Source organism: Poecilia reticulata, chromosome 19, assembly GCF_904066995.2.
Source record: "Poecilia reticulata chromosome 19, P_reticulata-male-v2, whole genome shotgun sequence".
Lineage (NCBI taxonomy): Eukaryota > Metazoa > Chordata > Actinopteri > Cyprinodontiformes > Poeciliidae > Poecilia > Poecilia reticulata.
The window spans coordinates 13,815,095-13,830,978 of NC_088848.1; the positions used below are offsets into that span (position 1 = coordinate 13,815,095).

A 15,884-nucleotide genomic window follows, 5' to 3' on the forward strand; every position below is an offset into this window, starting at 1 on the left:
CGAAGACAAGCTGGACAGAAATTAATACAATGAACTCTAGAAATATTTCTCAACAACAATGTAAAAGACTGAAAACATCATACAGAAAGCAGTTACTTCAAGTAATTACTGCTAAAAGGTGGACTCGGGGTCTCCCGTGACTGCTGATGGAAAAAGTTGTTTTTCTCATCACTACAGAAGAGTGAGCAAGGCTTTAAAATCCTGTCTAAAATATATAGCAATTATATTTTTGAGACATAACTCTACTTGTGTCTAAGCTGCTGATCATTACAGGTGAGTCAGAGTTGACGGTAAAAACGCTGCTGTTAAGAGACTAAATCCTAAAGGACTGAAAAACAAGCAGGACGGGATGGAATAATGTCATTCCCATTTCACCAACATTTTCATTTTGGACCTGCAACCATGTAATCATTGCAAAGTAACCATTTGATTTTGAATAAGCTTAAACACACAGGTCATTTATTTTTGTTGCACCTCAGTCGCTCAACAAAAATGGGAAATTGACCAATAACAAAGCAGCAGAAAAATGCCTTTGGGCCTGTCCCCGCCTTGGTGAAGATGTCTCAATATAAGTTCAAACTGTTCATTAGAATGAGGAAGAAAGGGATTTAAGTGACTAATCTTTTTTCGATCTTACAGAAAATGGACAAAAACCACAAAAAAAAAAAACAGCGAGCGGGAATCATGTGGATGAAGGTGCCTTGTTGATCTCACTAGCGAGAGAAAATGAGCTAATCACTTGTAAACAAGGTAAACAGAATACCCTCTCTGAATGCACAGCACATCAAGTCTTAATGAAAATCATCTACAGCACAATGGGTGATATTAATGTCAGCTGAGAACTGGAAAGTGACCCAGCATACTGCTCAGTGGTAGAGCAGGCGCACTGGAGCATCCTCAACAAAGATCTTCCAGTTTCAATTCCCAGCCCCAAGCCATAGGATTAATGCCTTCCCCTTCTCTCTCTGTTGACTAGTGTTGAATAGAGGCCTCTAGCACCATAAAAAAAGCAACAACAAAAAAAACCCAACTAGCTGAGACTACAATTTGCACACAACTTGGTTGAAGATTGAAAAGCTTTGCCAGGGCAAACCAACCTCTGATTGAGGCTCAGAATTTTGCTAAGTGACATTGAAAGCACAACAACTGGCTGGACGGGACAAAGTCAGTCCAGACACGTTTTAAGATATAACTAATTAGACGACCAAACTCAACATTTCACGTATTGTCAGTTGTTTTTTTTTTTTTTTAAACCCAGATATGACAAGGAAGTGACTCTAATGTCTGTTTTGACGACACCGAACGTGTTTCCTTGTCTGGTTGATGTTGATTTGAAGTCTGCTTTTGGAACGTTCCCTCTAACCAGACGACATGACGGTACAGTAATTATCACAACGCTAATAATGACTACACATGTAAGTGGTTACACAGTTCTGTGCCATTTCGAAAACATAATTTGGATTGTTCCAGGGGGGGGGGAGTCATTTGTAGTTCAAGAAGAAGAGTTCACCCCGCAAAAGAAATGAAGAAATGAAAAGTACCAGGAAGCTAGATACACATGCTCTTAAGATAAATGACTGACATGCGAGCTCTGCGAGGAGACGTCTGACGAGATGCTCACTCTACCTGTCGGTGCAGTTTCTCGGCATTTGATTTTTGCCTTGTTTTAAAGGAACAGGAAGTATCCGCAGTGCCTCTCTGAAGTGATGCACCTCGACAGAAACCAGGTAAGTTCCCAAGGGCCGGACTTGGAGGTCTTGAAACACCAAATCATGCCAACAGACGAGACGTTTCGTTTTCACAAAGTCTCACGTGCCAAAATCAATCAAACCTTGGACTCAACAAGTCTCTGAGCTTTAAAAAAAAAAAAAAAAAAAGATAAAAGGAGCACATACGAGTCATTTCGACTCACAAGTTTCATACAAAGCTCTACAACTCTCTTTTGCCTACACTTGCAAATTGAACGACACAGACTTTAATTACTACGCTTGCCCTTCGTATTGCAGACCACATAGCGACATACACGCCCTCCATAGCGAGTGACCTACATTGGGGCTAATTGCAAGTCCTGTTTATTACATATATATGCCCACACTCAGACCAACTGCAAAGCTCTGAAAGCTCTAAAGATCTGCGTCCTGGGAGTCAGGCCAGACTCCCCCGCCACCACATCACCATGGAGAGGCCCCACATCCATTGCGGGGGTGAGAATGGACTTGAGGGATCCTGGGCTCATTTATTTTGTTCATTCATCTATGTAGAGAACCCAGACTTTTAAATATCTTCGGTTTTGAGTACAGGAATTTAGCCAGATTGTTTGATCAGACGGAAACGTGTGAGGCCCTTAAATCAACAAACTGGTACTGGTGTAATTAAAAGCAGACGCGCATACAAAACCGACTGGGTGAACTAGGAGAGGCTGAAGAGATGAACCTTCCGTTTCAACTGTAGTGTAGCCTTCCTTTGCAACAGGTGCAAAAACACGGAGACAGACGCGAAACTTACCCGAATGAGAGTCTTCGAGAAATCAAATCCAATGAGAGAACAAGAAGGGGGGGGGGGGGGGAAGAGTCACTTTCGTTCTGTTAGTCGGTGTTCGTACTTGTTTCAGTGCCTCCCTGCACGAGTTTGATCATTTGATTCCCAGGATCGGTGGTGTTGCCGTGAGGGGGGAAAGGCAGGTACAGTAGCAGCTGGAGGTCTGGGAGTGGCTCTCACCTTCTGGACTTAACTCTTTCCCTTCCCTCACGGAGCTCACTCAACCTGTTTTTGTAACCTGTTCCTGCACGGCGTGAAGTGAACCGCCGCCCCTCCCGCTCCCACAGATCTGCAGCCCGACGACGCAGGAAAATCAAATCAAAGTGCAACCTGTATATACGCACCGGGCTGCTGGTGAATTCCTCACGGAAACAATCTGAGAAGACAGTGTGAACTTGGATGTTTGAATCTGCTGCCTTTACCGGAGAATTTCAGGAACACCTCTTTTATTTATATATATATATATTTTTCCAACCCCTTACCCTCATTGAACTAGAGATCCATTCATACGCAAATGAGCTGGCACTGAAAACAAAACCCCAACTGCAAGAGGTGGTTCAGCCCTAAATCTGACCACATCAAGATTCGGATCATACTTACATTAGAGAAATACACACTAGAGCCAATTGAAAGGTCTGAAAAAATAACTATAAAACTTTTTTTTTTTTTAAATTATCTCTAGATATATATTGTGTGTAGGCTCTATATGTGTATGGGATCCACAGACAAAAATAGGGGACGCATAACATCGCAAATTTCTGACTGAACCATAAAAAAAATTTCTGATTTTATTTCATTTATTATTGTGCAATTGAAAAGTTACTTTCCTTTTTTTTTAATTTATTTTTTATTATATAAAACTAAAACTTCAACCGCACATACTTTCAACAAAGGACATTTCACGTGTTGGTCCAGTCAAAGGCCAGACTTAAATCAAATTGAGAATCTGTGGTAACGCTAGAAACCCATTCACAGATGGTCTAAAATCTAAACCCAGACTCATCTCTGCAAAGAGGAACTGGCGTGACGTGCAAAGCTGATGACAACAGACCTCACAGAATCTGCAGCTGCAACTGCAGTGAAAGATGGTCCAAGTAGAAATGACTCAAAATGACTAAAAATAAATGCACATAATCAAAACTCTGTAACTGTTTAACTACTTTACATTTAAGCAGTGCTTTGTGTTTAAAATCCAAATAAGATGCACTACTGAAGATAAAAGTTGCAACGAGAGAAAGTGGGAAAAGTTACAAGTAGCTTATGTTAGTGCTTTTGTACTCTGTTAGCAGGACCTGGTGGTGGTTAGTCGTATTATTAGTCACCTCATATTCTGACTCTAGTATTGGCAAAGAAATGTAGTAATGTAGTCAAGATGTGACATGTACCTGTTTCAAGAGATAACCACTAATTTTGCATATACTGAAATCTTTGGTTTGTTTCCATAAGATAAACCATATTTGTAAAATATGTATCGACACAATATGACGGCTTGTAACGCATTGGGTTACCCCAAAGAGTCTCAGTAAATTGAAATAATTTTTAAAATAACTTTTAGCATTACTTAAAAAAACAAAACAAACTTGCAACAAATCATTTTTAAATGACATTTTTCCATATGTGTCCAAGAAAACTCCCTTCAACTCATGTAACTGTTGACAAAAATCACTTGCTCTCTCAAAATCACTTGAGAGAGCAAACAAAATGAATCATCTGCTTGTATTAATAGTGAATTTATCAGAGAGTCCTAATTATGAAATAGTGAAACTGAGACTTGGATGCCACCGAGTTCTGTTTCTGCTGCACGGAGTGGGAAGTGAAATGATATGGGGTTAAATATAATGTCGAAGTGGGATGAAATTTCATTTGTACATCTTTCTCAGTCAGACAAAAAAGAAGTGTTGTTTTGTACTGATAATAGTTATCAGGCGTGTATGGAGATTTTCTATCTATTGGTATTTTTGCACATTAACACATTTGTCGGGTCGTTACGCTCGGTTGCAAAATGTCTCCGTCAACACCGGAATTTCATATCCTGATTTAAAGATGCAAAATGTAGAATTTGTGTATTCTACTTTTGGAGAAAAAAATAAATAAATTCTGCATTAATATTCTGATTCTGCCAGTTCTATACCCAGAAGTTTTAGATGTACAAACCAAAGATGCTTCATTCAAACATTGTATTAAGTTAGCTTAAATTGAAGTCATAACTTTGATTTCAATTATTGTACTTTTATTTTCATTTGAAGACATAGCAACATAAAGCGGATAATCCATAGCCTTTATTCTGGTCGTCTGGCCTTATTTTAACCCGTAATTCGTCGATCTTTCTTTACCTCCACAGTTAAAGCAGCTTCTGCAGGCCCCTTGCAAATTATTCACAGCCTTTTGGCTTTTCCACGTTGTGTCCTTATTTTACAGCCACAAAGGTTGAAAATACTTTACTGTGATTTTGTATGACAAACCAACACAGAGTGGATACATGTTGTCAAATCAAAATCAGCTGTGCATGCAAATTAAATGTACATAATACACTTCCCATATTCCTAATTTGTAAAAAAATAAATAATAAAAAAAGAGAAAAACATGCATTGTTTTCCTTCATTTTCACACGTGTGGAGTGCTTTGTGTTGGTCTGTCATAAAACCCCAATAAAAGTTATTGCAGTCGAGATCATCATGTGACAAAAAGGTAGGAAAGTTCAAGGGGAAAGTATTTTTATGCTGTACTGTACATGCAAGCCCTGTGATTTTCCCCTCTGAAAGGAACTAATTTAACAATTTCTAAAAGCCTGAGGAAATGAAACTAGCTGGTGCTTCGATTTCCCTGCGAATGATATGCAATGAATTGCAACTAATTTGGAGGAGTTTTTGTTTCTTATAATAATTTATTTGAAGCTTATTGGGACCGACAGCCTCTGCATAAATTTGAAATAAATGTTAAAATGCAGACTACTAAAACAAACTCTCTATGAGTTGATTTGCTTATTATTAATTGTAGGACTTACTAAAGTGAAGTAATGCTTTAAGTTTGTTAAATTATACACTTAAGTGTCAACCATAAATAAGATGATTCCAAATACATTTAGATGAGCGTTTTATTTTTTTTTTCTGTCTGTTTTTCTTTTGGAACTTCCTTCAAATAGAAACAATATGGCAGTCCCACCCCACATTGACAAGTAAAATTGCGCCATCTGGTGGCTGTAAAGTGAAACTTTTTTTTATCTCATCCTGCCAAAAAATTATGTTAATACAACAATCAGAGTCATTAATTGTGTAAAAGCTTTACCTGCTCTGTTGTGAGAGAAGCCTGTTCTGCTGCCTGGTCAGAACTTTGGTGCTGCGGCGCTGACTCTTTGGGTGAGGACGCTGCGAGGTCAGGAGGCTCGGGAAAGGAGTCACAGTCAGTTATGCTTATCTCTGGAGTCATGTCATAGAAGTGTGGTGGAGGTAAAGGAAAATCCATTTCACATATGTCATGAGGAGGTAAATCCACATCTTTGTCATTCGCAGAAGCCAGGGACTTCTCTCTGGACTTGTCCTGGTCTGTGTTCTTTCCCTGCTGCTTTTTACCGCCATGCTGAGGTGTAGCATAAAGTTGTTGATCTTCAGATACTACTGGTTCTGGAGTGACTGATCCACGGCGTGATGAGTTAGGAGCCGCAGGCTTATTTCTATCGTCCAAACTGTGAGCACGGTTCCTGGCTGCTGGTGCATCTTTCGAAGTTTCACTTGGCAAGTTGACCCACAGACCAAACGTGGAGAAACGATAGGTTTCTTTTGAGTCATCCCGAACAGCTGGATGAGTCACTGTTTTTGTGTCGAGTGACGTTTTCCTGGTCGTGTTCACGGCTTTGTTCTTCCCAGTCGCATCCACTGGTTTACGTTTTGTGGTACTCTTTGGTGATTCTGTTTTTTTAGGGCCAGAAGAGGTCCCAGGAGGCGCAGAGACCTCCTTCACGTACTCGGCTGGGATATAGAAGGGTTTGGAGTCTTGGTCTTTGGAAACACGCCACCAATGATCGTTGGTCTTGGAGACGAGGACGTACCTCTCGTTAGGTTTGATGCAGATGTGGCGGCCATCCTTCGCTTTGTACTCAAAGTCGAACTCCACCAACACGAACGCCATCTCCTCCCCCCTCCTGTGGAAGCTCAGTTACTTTGGTGGCAGCTCTAACATTTTGGAGCTGCAAAATAGAGGAAATGTGATGTTAGAATAAGTTTCAGAATGAAAATATCAGCTAGTAGTACACAGTTCACTGTCCTACACTTCCGCCTACCAAAACGAGTTTCTGTTTTTGCCCTGCATTCGCCTGACAACATGAACAACATCACACGACCTACGCTCTAGTGTTTGTTTATGTCACAGAACTTCCCCGAGTTTGTAAAACTAAAAGCAGGCTACTAATATATTTTTAACTTTTCCATGTTTGTTTCAAGTCACAGCCACAAAATTCAATTAGTTTTAATGGGATTTTACAAACATGTTTCCATCCATATTGTAGCACTGGCTGTAAGTTTACAGTTGTTGTAGTGTGCAGCCTCTACAGAGGGATTTTTAATTTTATTTTTTAACACCTTAAAATAATTCAGTACTACATAGTTGATTAACCTATCATAATGCTTTTAAATGTGGGGTATCGGAGAAAATGTTGCAGGGATGCGATTGCTTTCACAGAGTCCTGTAAGGTCAGATGAGAGCAAAGAGGAACAGTTTGGCCAAATATACAAAGAACCGTGTTTACTCAAAATCAACCAAAGCATATGTGCAAAAAAAACAACAACAAAAAAAACACTTCACACCAACTGTCAAATTTGGCGGTGAAAGTGTGACTATTTGAGCTTCTTCTGTAGCCACAGGACATGATCATCCGTAGAGTTCTATGTAAAACAAAACTGACCACAGAACGTGAGGCCGTCTGTCTTTCCACTGAAGCTTGGAGGAAACTGAATTAGGGAACAGGTCTAAGAGGGGCAGAAAAAGGAGAGGCATCTTTTAGAGAGCTGTGCATAAACAAAGGTGTGCAATCCTCAATGAAGTGTTGCAATGTGGTAAACAACAAATATTACATAATTCCTTATAAAGCCTTTAAGCCGAAACATTTACGCTCGGATTGACGAGATACATCATCGGCTACAGTTTCACTACTTGTTGAGCGAACAAATATGCCAAAATTAGAATTGCAGGAAAAAACTAAAAATAAATGATCTTCTGAGGCCCTATCAGTCTGTAACATCACTGATGATGGCATTGCTAGATGCCATGCAAAAGTATTTACACCTCATTGGGTATGAATGCAGTTGTCATGCTGAAAATTCAAGCAAGGCATGGAATCAATATATTTTGAGGACATCTTTGTGCTAGATCAACACCAAGTAGTGTATAACTGCATAGTCGAAGTAAAAGCAAACATGATAACTCCTGCCAAAGTTTGACTGTAACTGCAACCATCTTTGCTTTATAAGGGATATTTACTGTTGTCTTGATTCGCTTTACATGTTCCTACATTCATAGCTTCACCTTTTTGGATGGTTTGTCTTTTTTTCCTCTTACTTTTCTCGAGGATTCATTTCTTGCCTCGGCGCTTGATTTTAATCTGAAGAATGCCGATTAACAAGGCAAGTCGAGATGGAAGATTCACTCTCCGTGCAAAGGAGATACACAGGAAGTCGCCTGCAAATGCAACCTTGAACCAAACTAACTAACAGACACAAAAACAGCAGACTGTAAAGTGCTCGGCCACAAAACAGGAAGCCTGCACCAACCTTGGCTCGGCATCAGTGCGACGTCATCTGGCAATCTCAGTTTGTCTTTTTTTTTTTCCTCCCCTCTGCATTTAATTCATTAAACACTCGGCATATCCTGGGTGTTTTTTTTTTTTTACCGCCCTCCTGAAGTAAAAACAGAGGCAGAAGTAACATTGTAGATGAAAAACAAGATCAACTACTATGAATAGTGTGAAAATCCTTAAGAAAAAGAAGATACATTCAGAACAGCAGGTACTATTTACAAAGAATTCTGACTCGTTTTCAAAGATAATTCCTTCTAAAAATACTTCTCAGTTTGACATATTAGTATCGTTTCACTCGAGTCCCTCAGCAGTTGTCGCTTCAGTGAAGTGAAGTGGAATAAAACAGAAAAAATGTTTCATTCTGGAATCTGAAGCCTCGAGGATTACTTGCATGTCTAATTGTCTCTACTTGCCTGCAGTTGCGATTTCTTTAAGTTTCCTTGTGATCAGATGAGTCACTGAAGGGGAAACAGCCACTCTGTCCAAACAAACTGAAATGTGGAGATGTCGAGTTGTAGAGCTTGAACCTGCTGCTCACAAGTGCTGTTTCTGCTCGACTGGCTGATTTCCTGTTCTGTGTGCCGTTACCGAAAGAGGCAAACTGTGAAACATCAGAGCTCTGAAAGCCACACGAAATGGGAAGTCTGACTTTACCCACACTTCCCAGTGAATACTTGGCATGTAAATTCTTTTTACGGCAGCGTGCTGACTTGGATTGAGCGGCATGCTGTTGAGTCAGTGTGACATAACATCATAGAAGCATTTTTTTATTTTCTTTTTGCAGAGCAAGATGCCATAAAATTGTTGTGGTTGTTGAAACAGGAGTGAAAACTTAGTTTGTAATTAAGTAACAAGATAACAATTTTAAGCAACACCCAAAGGGAAACATAACTGAATATACTAGTGAGATTGCTAACTAATGGCACCAAAAATGTAAAAGGTAGAAACCACTGAAAACCACATAAAACAATTCATGTCTGTTTAAATCACAATTGAGACCTGTGTTGACGATCAAATACGCCCTCTGCTGGAGGAGAATAGTCTTTGTTTTGACGATTTACATTCTGTGCTCTTAAGTGTTTACCCCTTAGAAGTTTCTTTTGGTTTAACTTTCTAGTCAAAAGTTTTGATAAGCATATTTTAATATTGTACATAGATTATTTGAGTCAATACAAAAAAGGTTCACTAGGAACAGCAACAAATATAATTATTGATTATAAATGCAAAGCATGTCAAATATTAAAAATGAAAAATTATGACTTTCATAGTTTCCTTATTCTTTAAAAAACAGGGTTGGCCCAGTAACAAACTTTAAAATAAATGTAAGCATTAGCTCTTTTGTTTGTTTGACCCAGTTGTTGACCCAGTTTTTAACCATACAATCTCTACCACTCACAATGTAAGTATAACGAAATCCAAGAGTAATAATTAGTGATAAATCATTAGTTTTTCATTTGACAGCAAAAGGAGCCCTGCCATCGGCAGGGCATCAAAAAATTAGGTGAAACTCATGTTGTTCCTCTCCACGGAAATCTTTAGTAAAAGGCGAAAGATTTATACGATCTGAAGAGAAACATGAGTGCATGACGGTCAGAGGGCTCCTCGAGTCTTTATACTCCAGCATACAATTCACACTGACGGTAGCGATTGACCTAAAACAGTCAACAACAAAAAAGAGAATTTAAACTTCAACATATTACAAGAGGCTGAAAAAGAACGTCAAAAGATTTTAATATCACCGCAGAATGCGCCAGAAAAGAGTTCTTATCTTAAATATTAACGTAGATAAACTGTACAACACATCGCGCAATGCATCATGGGTATTACTCCGCTTTTATCACAGCTACATAATGCCTAACAAAGTTCTGCTAGCTCATTAATAAAGCAAAATCAGCACGAGTTATTCAAAAACTTAGAGGCGGACATGACGATTAAAATAAACTGAGAAAACGTTTATGTTATGATTGAAAACCTTTATAGACGGTTTCTAAAGTTGACGCATGCGCCGTATAGGCACTTAAAAACGAAAGACGATATCCGTGAATCGCGCATGTATGAGGAAAAGTGTGAACAATAATGCCAAATTTTTGTAAATTACTCCACTATAATTCTAATACTTCTTAAATTTATTTTATTCCGTCCGATTGACACCTATATTCTAGAACTGATGATGCATCAGCAGAGAATTGTTCACTCACAAGATCTGAAAACGAATCTGTGCTGTTATTTCAACTAAATCTAGGACGGTCAGGGAGGAAGGGTAAAAAGAGAATAAATGCATTAAAGAGCAACTTCATCTATTCTTTTGTCTTTCTTGTACCTCAACTCCCTGCAAGAATCCCGTTCTGACATAATTTCAACCATTAGATTTTCACCTATGTTTCTGCATTTTTTTAATGAAATGTAGATTTTACTAGTTTCATTTTGAAAAAAAAAAAAAAAAAAAAACAGTGAAAAAGAAACATATAATGCACATACATATAGTTTAACAAGATGTGTGAGAATAACAAAATGGCTAACCTTTTGTAAATTCCAGCTCAGCCCTCCTCTGTAATAATTGAATGGGATGCATTCTCACTGACTAGAAAAATAGCTGTTCTATTCTTTAGACTATGTTTCTACTACATAGTTCAGCATATTTAAATATGCTTAGTGGCTATAACAGTAGAATAGGAATAGAATATCCTGATATTGATGTATGATGAGCATATTACAAAGCACACAGCCGTTCATAATTTATTTAATAAGTTATTTAATAAATTATTTAGTAATATCAATACATATTTATATAACTACAAACACAAATAAATAATAATGATTAACAATGACACAAATAATAAGGATTAATAAATAAATATATATATATATATATATATATATATATATATATATATATATATATATATATATATATATATATATATATATATATATATATATATATACACATACAAACATGTATTCAATATAATTCAGTATTAATCCTTATTAATTTGTGTTTGTGTAGTTATATAAATATGTATTGATATTACTGAATAATTTATTAAATAATTTATTAAATAAATGATGAACGGCTGTGTGCTTTGTAATATGCTCATCATACATCAATATCAGGATATTCTATTCCTATTCTATTATTATATAGCAAGACATTTCCCCCCCAATTTATCTGCCAATGGAGCTTGTCCTTTTTCATAAAAATGAAGGAATTAACTTAAAACAAGCTCCTATATATTTTGTGAAAGTTTTGTCATATTTCAAGTGTACCAAGGCATATGCAGTAGAAATTAGACAAAAAAGTTTTGGTAAGATTGTGTGTTTTTGTAATGTAAGGTGTTAATCAATATTAGCTGAAAACAGAAGAACTCTGAAGCAGGTGCAGATAACAGTCTGTATTCTGTATTCTGTACCTGTCACTGGTTTGGTTGTGTGACTTAATGCTACAGATAGTTTTGTTGTCAACAGTTTATGGGCATTAAGGTCTTTTTTTTATCAGAATGTCAACATATTTCACATAAGAAGTTGCTTAAATGTCTCATTCCATCCTTGTATTTCTCTTTTTAGAGTCAAAAAATAAAAATGCTAAATATATGGAAAATGTATATGGAGTTTGAAAAATATATCTTTGAGTCAGATTAAATCTGAAAAATGACATTTCTTGAACCTGAGGAACAGTGGTGCTAAAAAGCTAGCTGCGCTACACCGATTTAATTTTGACAACATAATTTACATAGTAAATAATGCTATAAGATTTTCTGTACTTTTATATTTAGTTCTCTACTCTCCATTTACTTGGCTGCCTTAAAGAGATTAAATGTGAGGACCGGAAATGGAATTACTGTGTAAACAGATTTTAAAATAAGAGCATAAAACTGTCCAGCTACTTGAATAATTAACAGTTGATAAACTTCTAAACAGATTTCAAACTACATTCAGTTGAAAGTTTACCAAAAAAAAGTCAATTAAATTTGCACTTTGGAATCTTTTCATTAAAAATAATTTAAGGGAAGTGTTAAGGAAGAATTATTTATGGGATTAAATTTGGAAAATAATCTGGCTCTCCTTCTTCCTGTTTGGATCCCGGGTTCTCTTGACTGTGGCGGGTGTGGGACAAAAACGCCACAATGCCTGATGACGTCACAGAATTGCAGAATTTAATCCAAATCGGAACAGAGTGAGAAGATACAACAGAAAACTACAAAATAATAGAGACATACATTCATTACCTGAGGCAAGAGATGGGGACAGCAAAAGACGTCTTTGGAGAAATTGCAAGGGCAAGATCTGATTTGTTACTCTGTGTGGAAAGTTTTCTCTTCTTGTATTCAATTTATTCAAATAAGGCGTATCTTTGCTCATCCAACCAGGACCTGTCTCTGACCCTCTAAAGCACATGTGTCAAACTCAAGGCCCGCGGGCCACATCTGGCCCGCCATGTCATTTTATGTGGCCCCCCAGCGTTTTATATGACCATGATTGACTTAAAATAGGTTTTCAGCACGAATTTACTACAAACTGCATCTCCCATAATGCATTCCGATTGTTACCAGCCAACATTACGGCTTCTCGCCACTAGAGAGCAGCAAAGTCACCTCAAGCTGCTTATTGATTTTCCCAGCAAATAAAACTGAGACGTCGACAAGCTAACATCAAAATGTCCAAGAAAAGAAACATCGATTTACAAGACTGTGAATGAAGATGTGTGTGAGTTGGTGTCAGGGCGGCAGCTAGAAGTTTTTTTGTTACCTGTTATCTTGACCGACAACATAAAAAAAAAATCGTTCATGTACTATTTTTATCCGTGAAATTACAACCATATTAACATCGGCTATTTAGCCGCATTTTATGCGGTTTAGTTGATATTCACCGTGAATCCAGATCCCATCACAAATTAAGCAGGTAAATGTATCTACATTTTTCTCCGTAGTGACAAAAACCTCTGACTGAGGCCTCAATAACTTTTAATAAAATAAATTAAGCGACTTCACTTAAATTAGCATCACTTCACCCGCTGGGGTCTGAACCATTTCCTCCTCTGCAGAAAAATCGGCGCTAATTCATCAGTCAGTTGGATCCGTCTGATCCAAACAGATCAACTGAACTCTGAGTGTTTTGCCCTGTGCGCGGTCCGGTTTGCGCTTTTACTAGGTTTTTTTGTTGTTGTTTTGCGTGTTTTCGCTTCTCCGAAACGGACAGATGTTACGTCTGCAGCTCCTCCAGAACGCCGCTCTCCTGGGTAATGTGCACCAAGAAGGCTCCATTTGTTAAATCTTCTGGATGAGTTACTCACAGCGGTTTTTAATTCTTCGCAGCCGCGTCCGCAGTGGTTGAGCAGCGGACTGCGCATGTTACAGTCTAACTAACTTCTGCGTCGTCATTTATTTCCTCAAGATAAATTACCGGCTCCTCAAACGGATTAACACAACGTTGCATTCTCTTTAGTTTTATCTAGTCTGTAATGGAGACTTGAATTTAACGCGCCATTTCAACCAAAGGTTTTGAATGCGCTTCCTAACCAGACGCTCCAAAGCGTTATTTAACAATATGAGGTGTTGTTTAATCTATTTTTAACATTGTATTTTCATACATTTATGCTAGGGCTGCCCAAGTCTAGTTTTCCAGAGCTGCCATCTGCAACTTTAGATGCGTTCCTTCTCCATCACACCTGGATCATTGACTCATTATAAGCCTCTACAGAACTGAATTGCTGCTGATGAGGGAAGTCAACCTTTTGTCTGGGGTGTTTTGACAGGGATGCATGTAAAAGTTGCAGTCTGGAGAACTGGACCTGGGCACTTCTGATTTGTACCGTCAATGTGGCCCGTTGAGGGTGGCCAATATGCTGAAGTGGCCCTCGGTGAAATTGAGTTTGACACCCCTGCTCTAAAGCCATTTGTCCCCATTGTCTAAATAAAGTGGAAGGAGAGCTTCTCCGAACTCCTGCTGCTTCATGGCTTTCACAGACCAGGGTGAAAAGCTGGAGCTTCCTACTGAGGGCAGATCAAAGATCCCGGCAAACAATCTGCCTTAACTACAGGTAAAATAAAGGTCAATAGGCCAGAATAAGTTATAAATTAGGCTATTTCAATCAAGTCATGTTAAAATTTAAAACTAGCTTATTTTAAATATATTTTCTTAACATAAGTTTGGTGTGCCGTTTTCAAAGTTGGCAAAAAACATAAAAGCGTTAAGCTAAAGATTAGCTCCGCTATTAGCATAAGTGTGAAAAATACTTTTAGAGACAAGAGGAGGTCGAATAAGTTTAAATAAACTAAGAATTAGAGCAAATAATATACGTTATTTTTTGTTTTTAAATCAAAGCCGATTCACTGTTTGGCTGTAAAATGTGTTGATTTTCTTTTTGTTACGTCCCATGTTTAAAGGTGCATTAGAAATCTTTTGCCTTGTATTTAACCATGTTTGCGTTGGAAGGATTTTCTTTGGTATAGCTTTTAGGCGTTTTTTTAGTTCCCCGAAACAGAAAGAAAAGATAGAAAAAGGAAAAAGATTAAAGATAAATTTTATTATCACAATAGATCAAATTCAGTATTTACAAGCAAATAATTGGATTAAAAACCAAAAACCCTTAAATATGAGGTTTTCTATAAAAAAAGACTCTTGAAGGTTTCCTGTTTATAAAACGATGGTGAGCATTTCGGCCACCATCTGGATTGCCCTGAGGGGATCGACGATGTCTTTCCTCAGAACCCAATCCGGTGCAAACCTGAACGACACAAAAGTATGGAGCTAAATTAGTCCCAAGATTCACAGTAAGATTCACCTTGTGTTGTACAGAACAGTGAATCACGTCGTACATTTACAAACCTCTTTTTACATTTCTGGATCTGATTACACACATGCAGATTGTCAAGTTTTTGGGGTTCCTCAAACCGCCTCGGCTTCTGCCCAAACTTGAAAAAGGCTTGCTCCCATCAAAGAGACGCAGGAACAACTCATCTCAGTGACATCCTTTTATTTCCCTTTTCTTTTGTCTTTAAATTACTTTAGTTTACAATACAAGACCACCACAATTTTATTTGAGTGGTCAGAGTGGACACAGAGTGGTCACCAAGCAGGTTGAAAACCTACAAACAAATGAGTCAAAATTACTTACAGATTATAGTAAACAAACAAAACAAACTACATTCCAAACATAAACCCATTCCATCAACTAGGTCCTCTGAATGCAGGTTAAATGATTTAATGTTCATTTTCTACCAGTGGTGTCTCTGTAGGAGCTTGAAGCTGAGTTCTTTGTCTGAAGGGATCATTCAGAACACAGGTGTGCCGAGTTGCTTTATAGGCTCCTGAAGGCCTGAGTGAGAGAGATTGGTGCGCTTGATTTCCTGTGAGGCGCATGCCAGTTGAGTGGAGATGGTAATGCACTCACAAATTTGCTGTTTTAACTTGACACCTCCCACTTGAGCTCCTGGTTTTTTGAACCTAAGGAGGTCACACCTCTCTCTTCACCAGATCTTGTTCCAGCAGTTTTCTTGTTCTTCTATCGGCAATAACACAACAATGCGCCTTACATCTCTATGAAGTATCGTTGAGGGTA

The 15,884-nt window shown here is 38.0% G+C and overlaps 1 protein-coding gene and 1 non-coding gene across 4 annotated transcripts in view; both read right to left on the reverse strand.

Annotated features, from left to right (window-relative positions):
- arhgap27 (Rho GTPase activating protein 27) overlaps positions 1-8,936 on the reverse strand; it is a 32,739-nt gene extending 23,803 nt beyond the window's left edge. The window contains exons 1-4 of one of the 3 annotated variants that reach the window (XM_017301723.2): positions 8,740-8,936; positions 8,301-8,426; positions 7,436-7,499; positions 5,824-6,721 (exon numbers count right to left, since the gene is read on the reverse strand). In XM_017301723.2, coding sequence (XP_017157212.1) covers positions 5,824-6,663 — 840 coding nt within the window. In that variant the 5' untranslated portion in view covers positions 6,664-6,721; positions 7,436-7,499; positions 8,301-8,426; positions 8,740-8,936. The remainder of the gene's footprint in view (positions 1-5,823; positions 6,722-7,435; positions 7,500-8,300; positions 8,427-8,739) is intronic. The other 2 variants (XM_081601005.1, XM_017301722.2) reach the window with 2 other exon arrangements.
- An 858-nt stretch (positions 8,937-9,794) lies between these two features.
- Positions 9,795-9,908, reverse strand: LOC145549211 (U5 spliceosomal RNA). The gene has a single exon (XR_014085189.1). It is a non-coding gene; the product is annotated as a U5 spliceosomal RNA (small nuclear RNA).
- Positions 9,909-15,884: the final 5,976 nt, after the last annotated feature.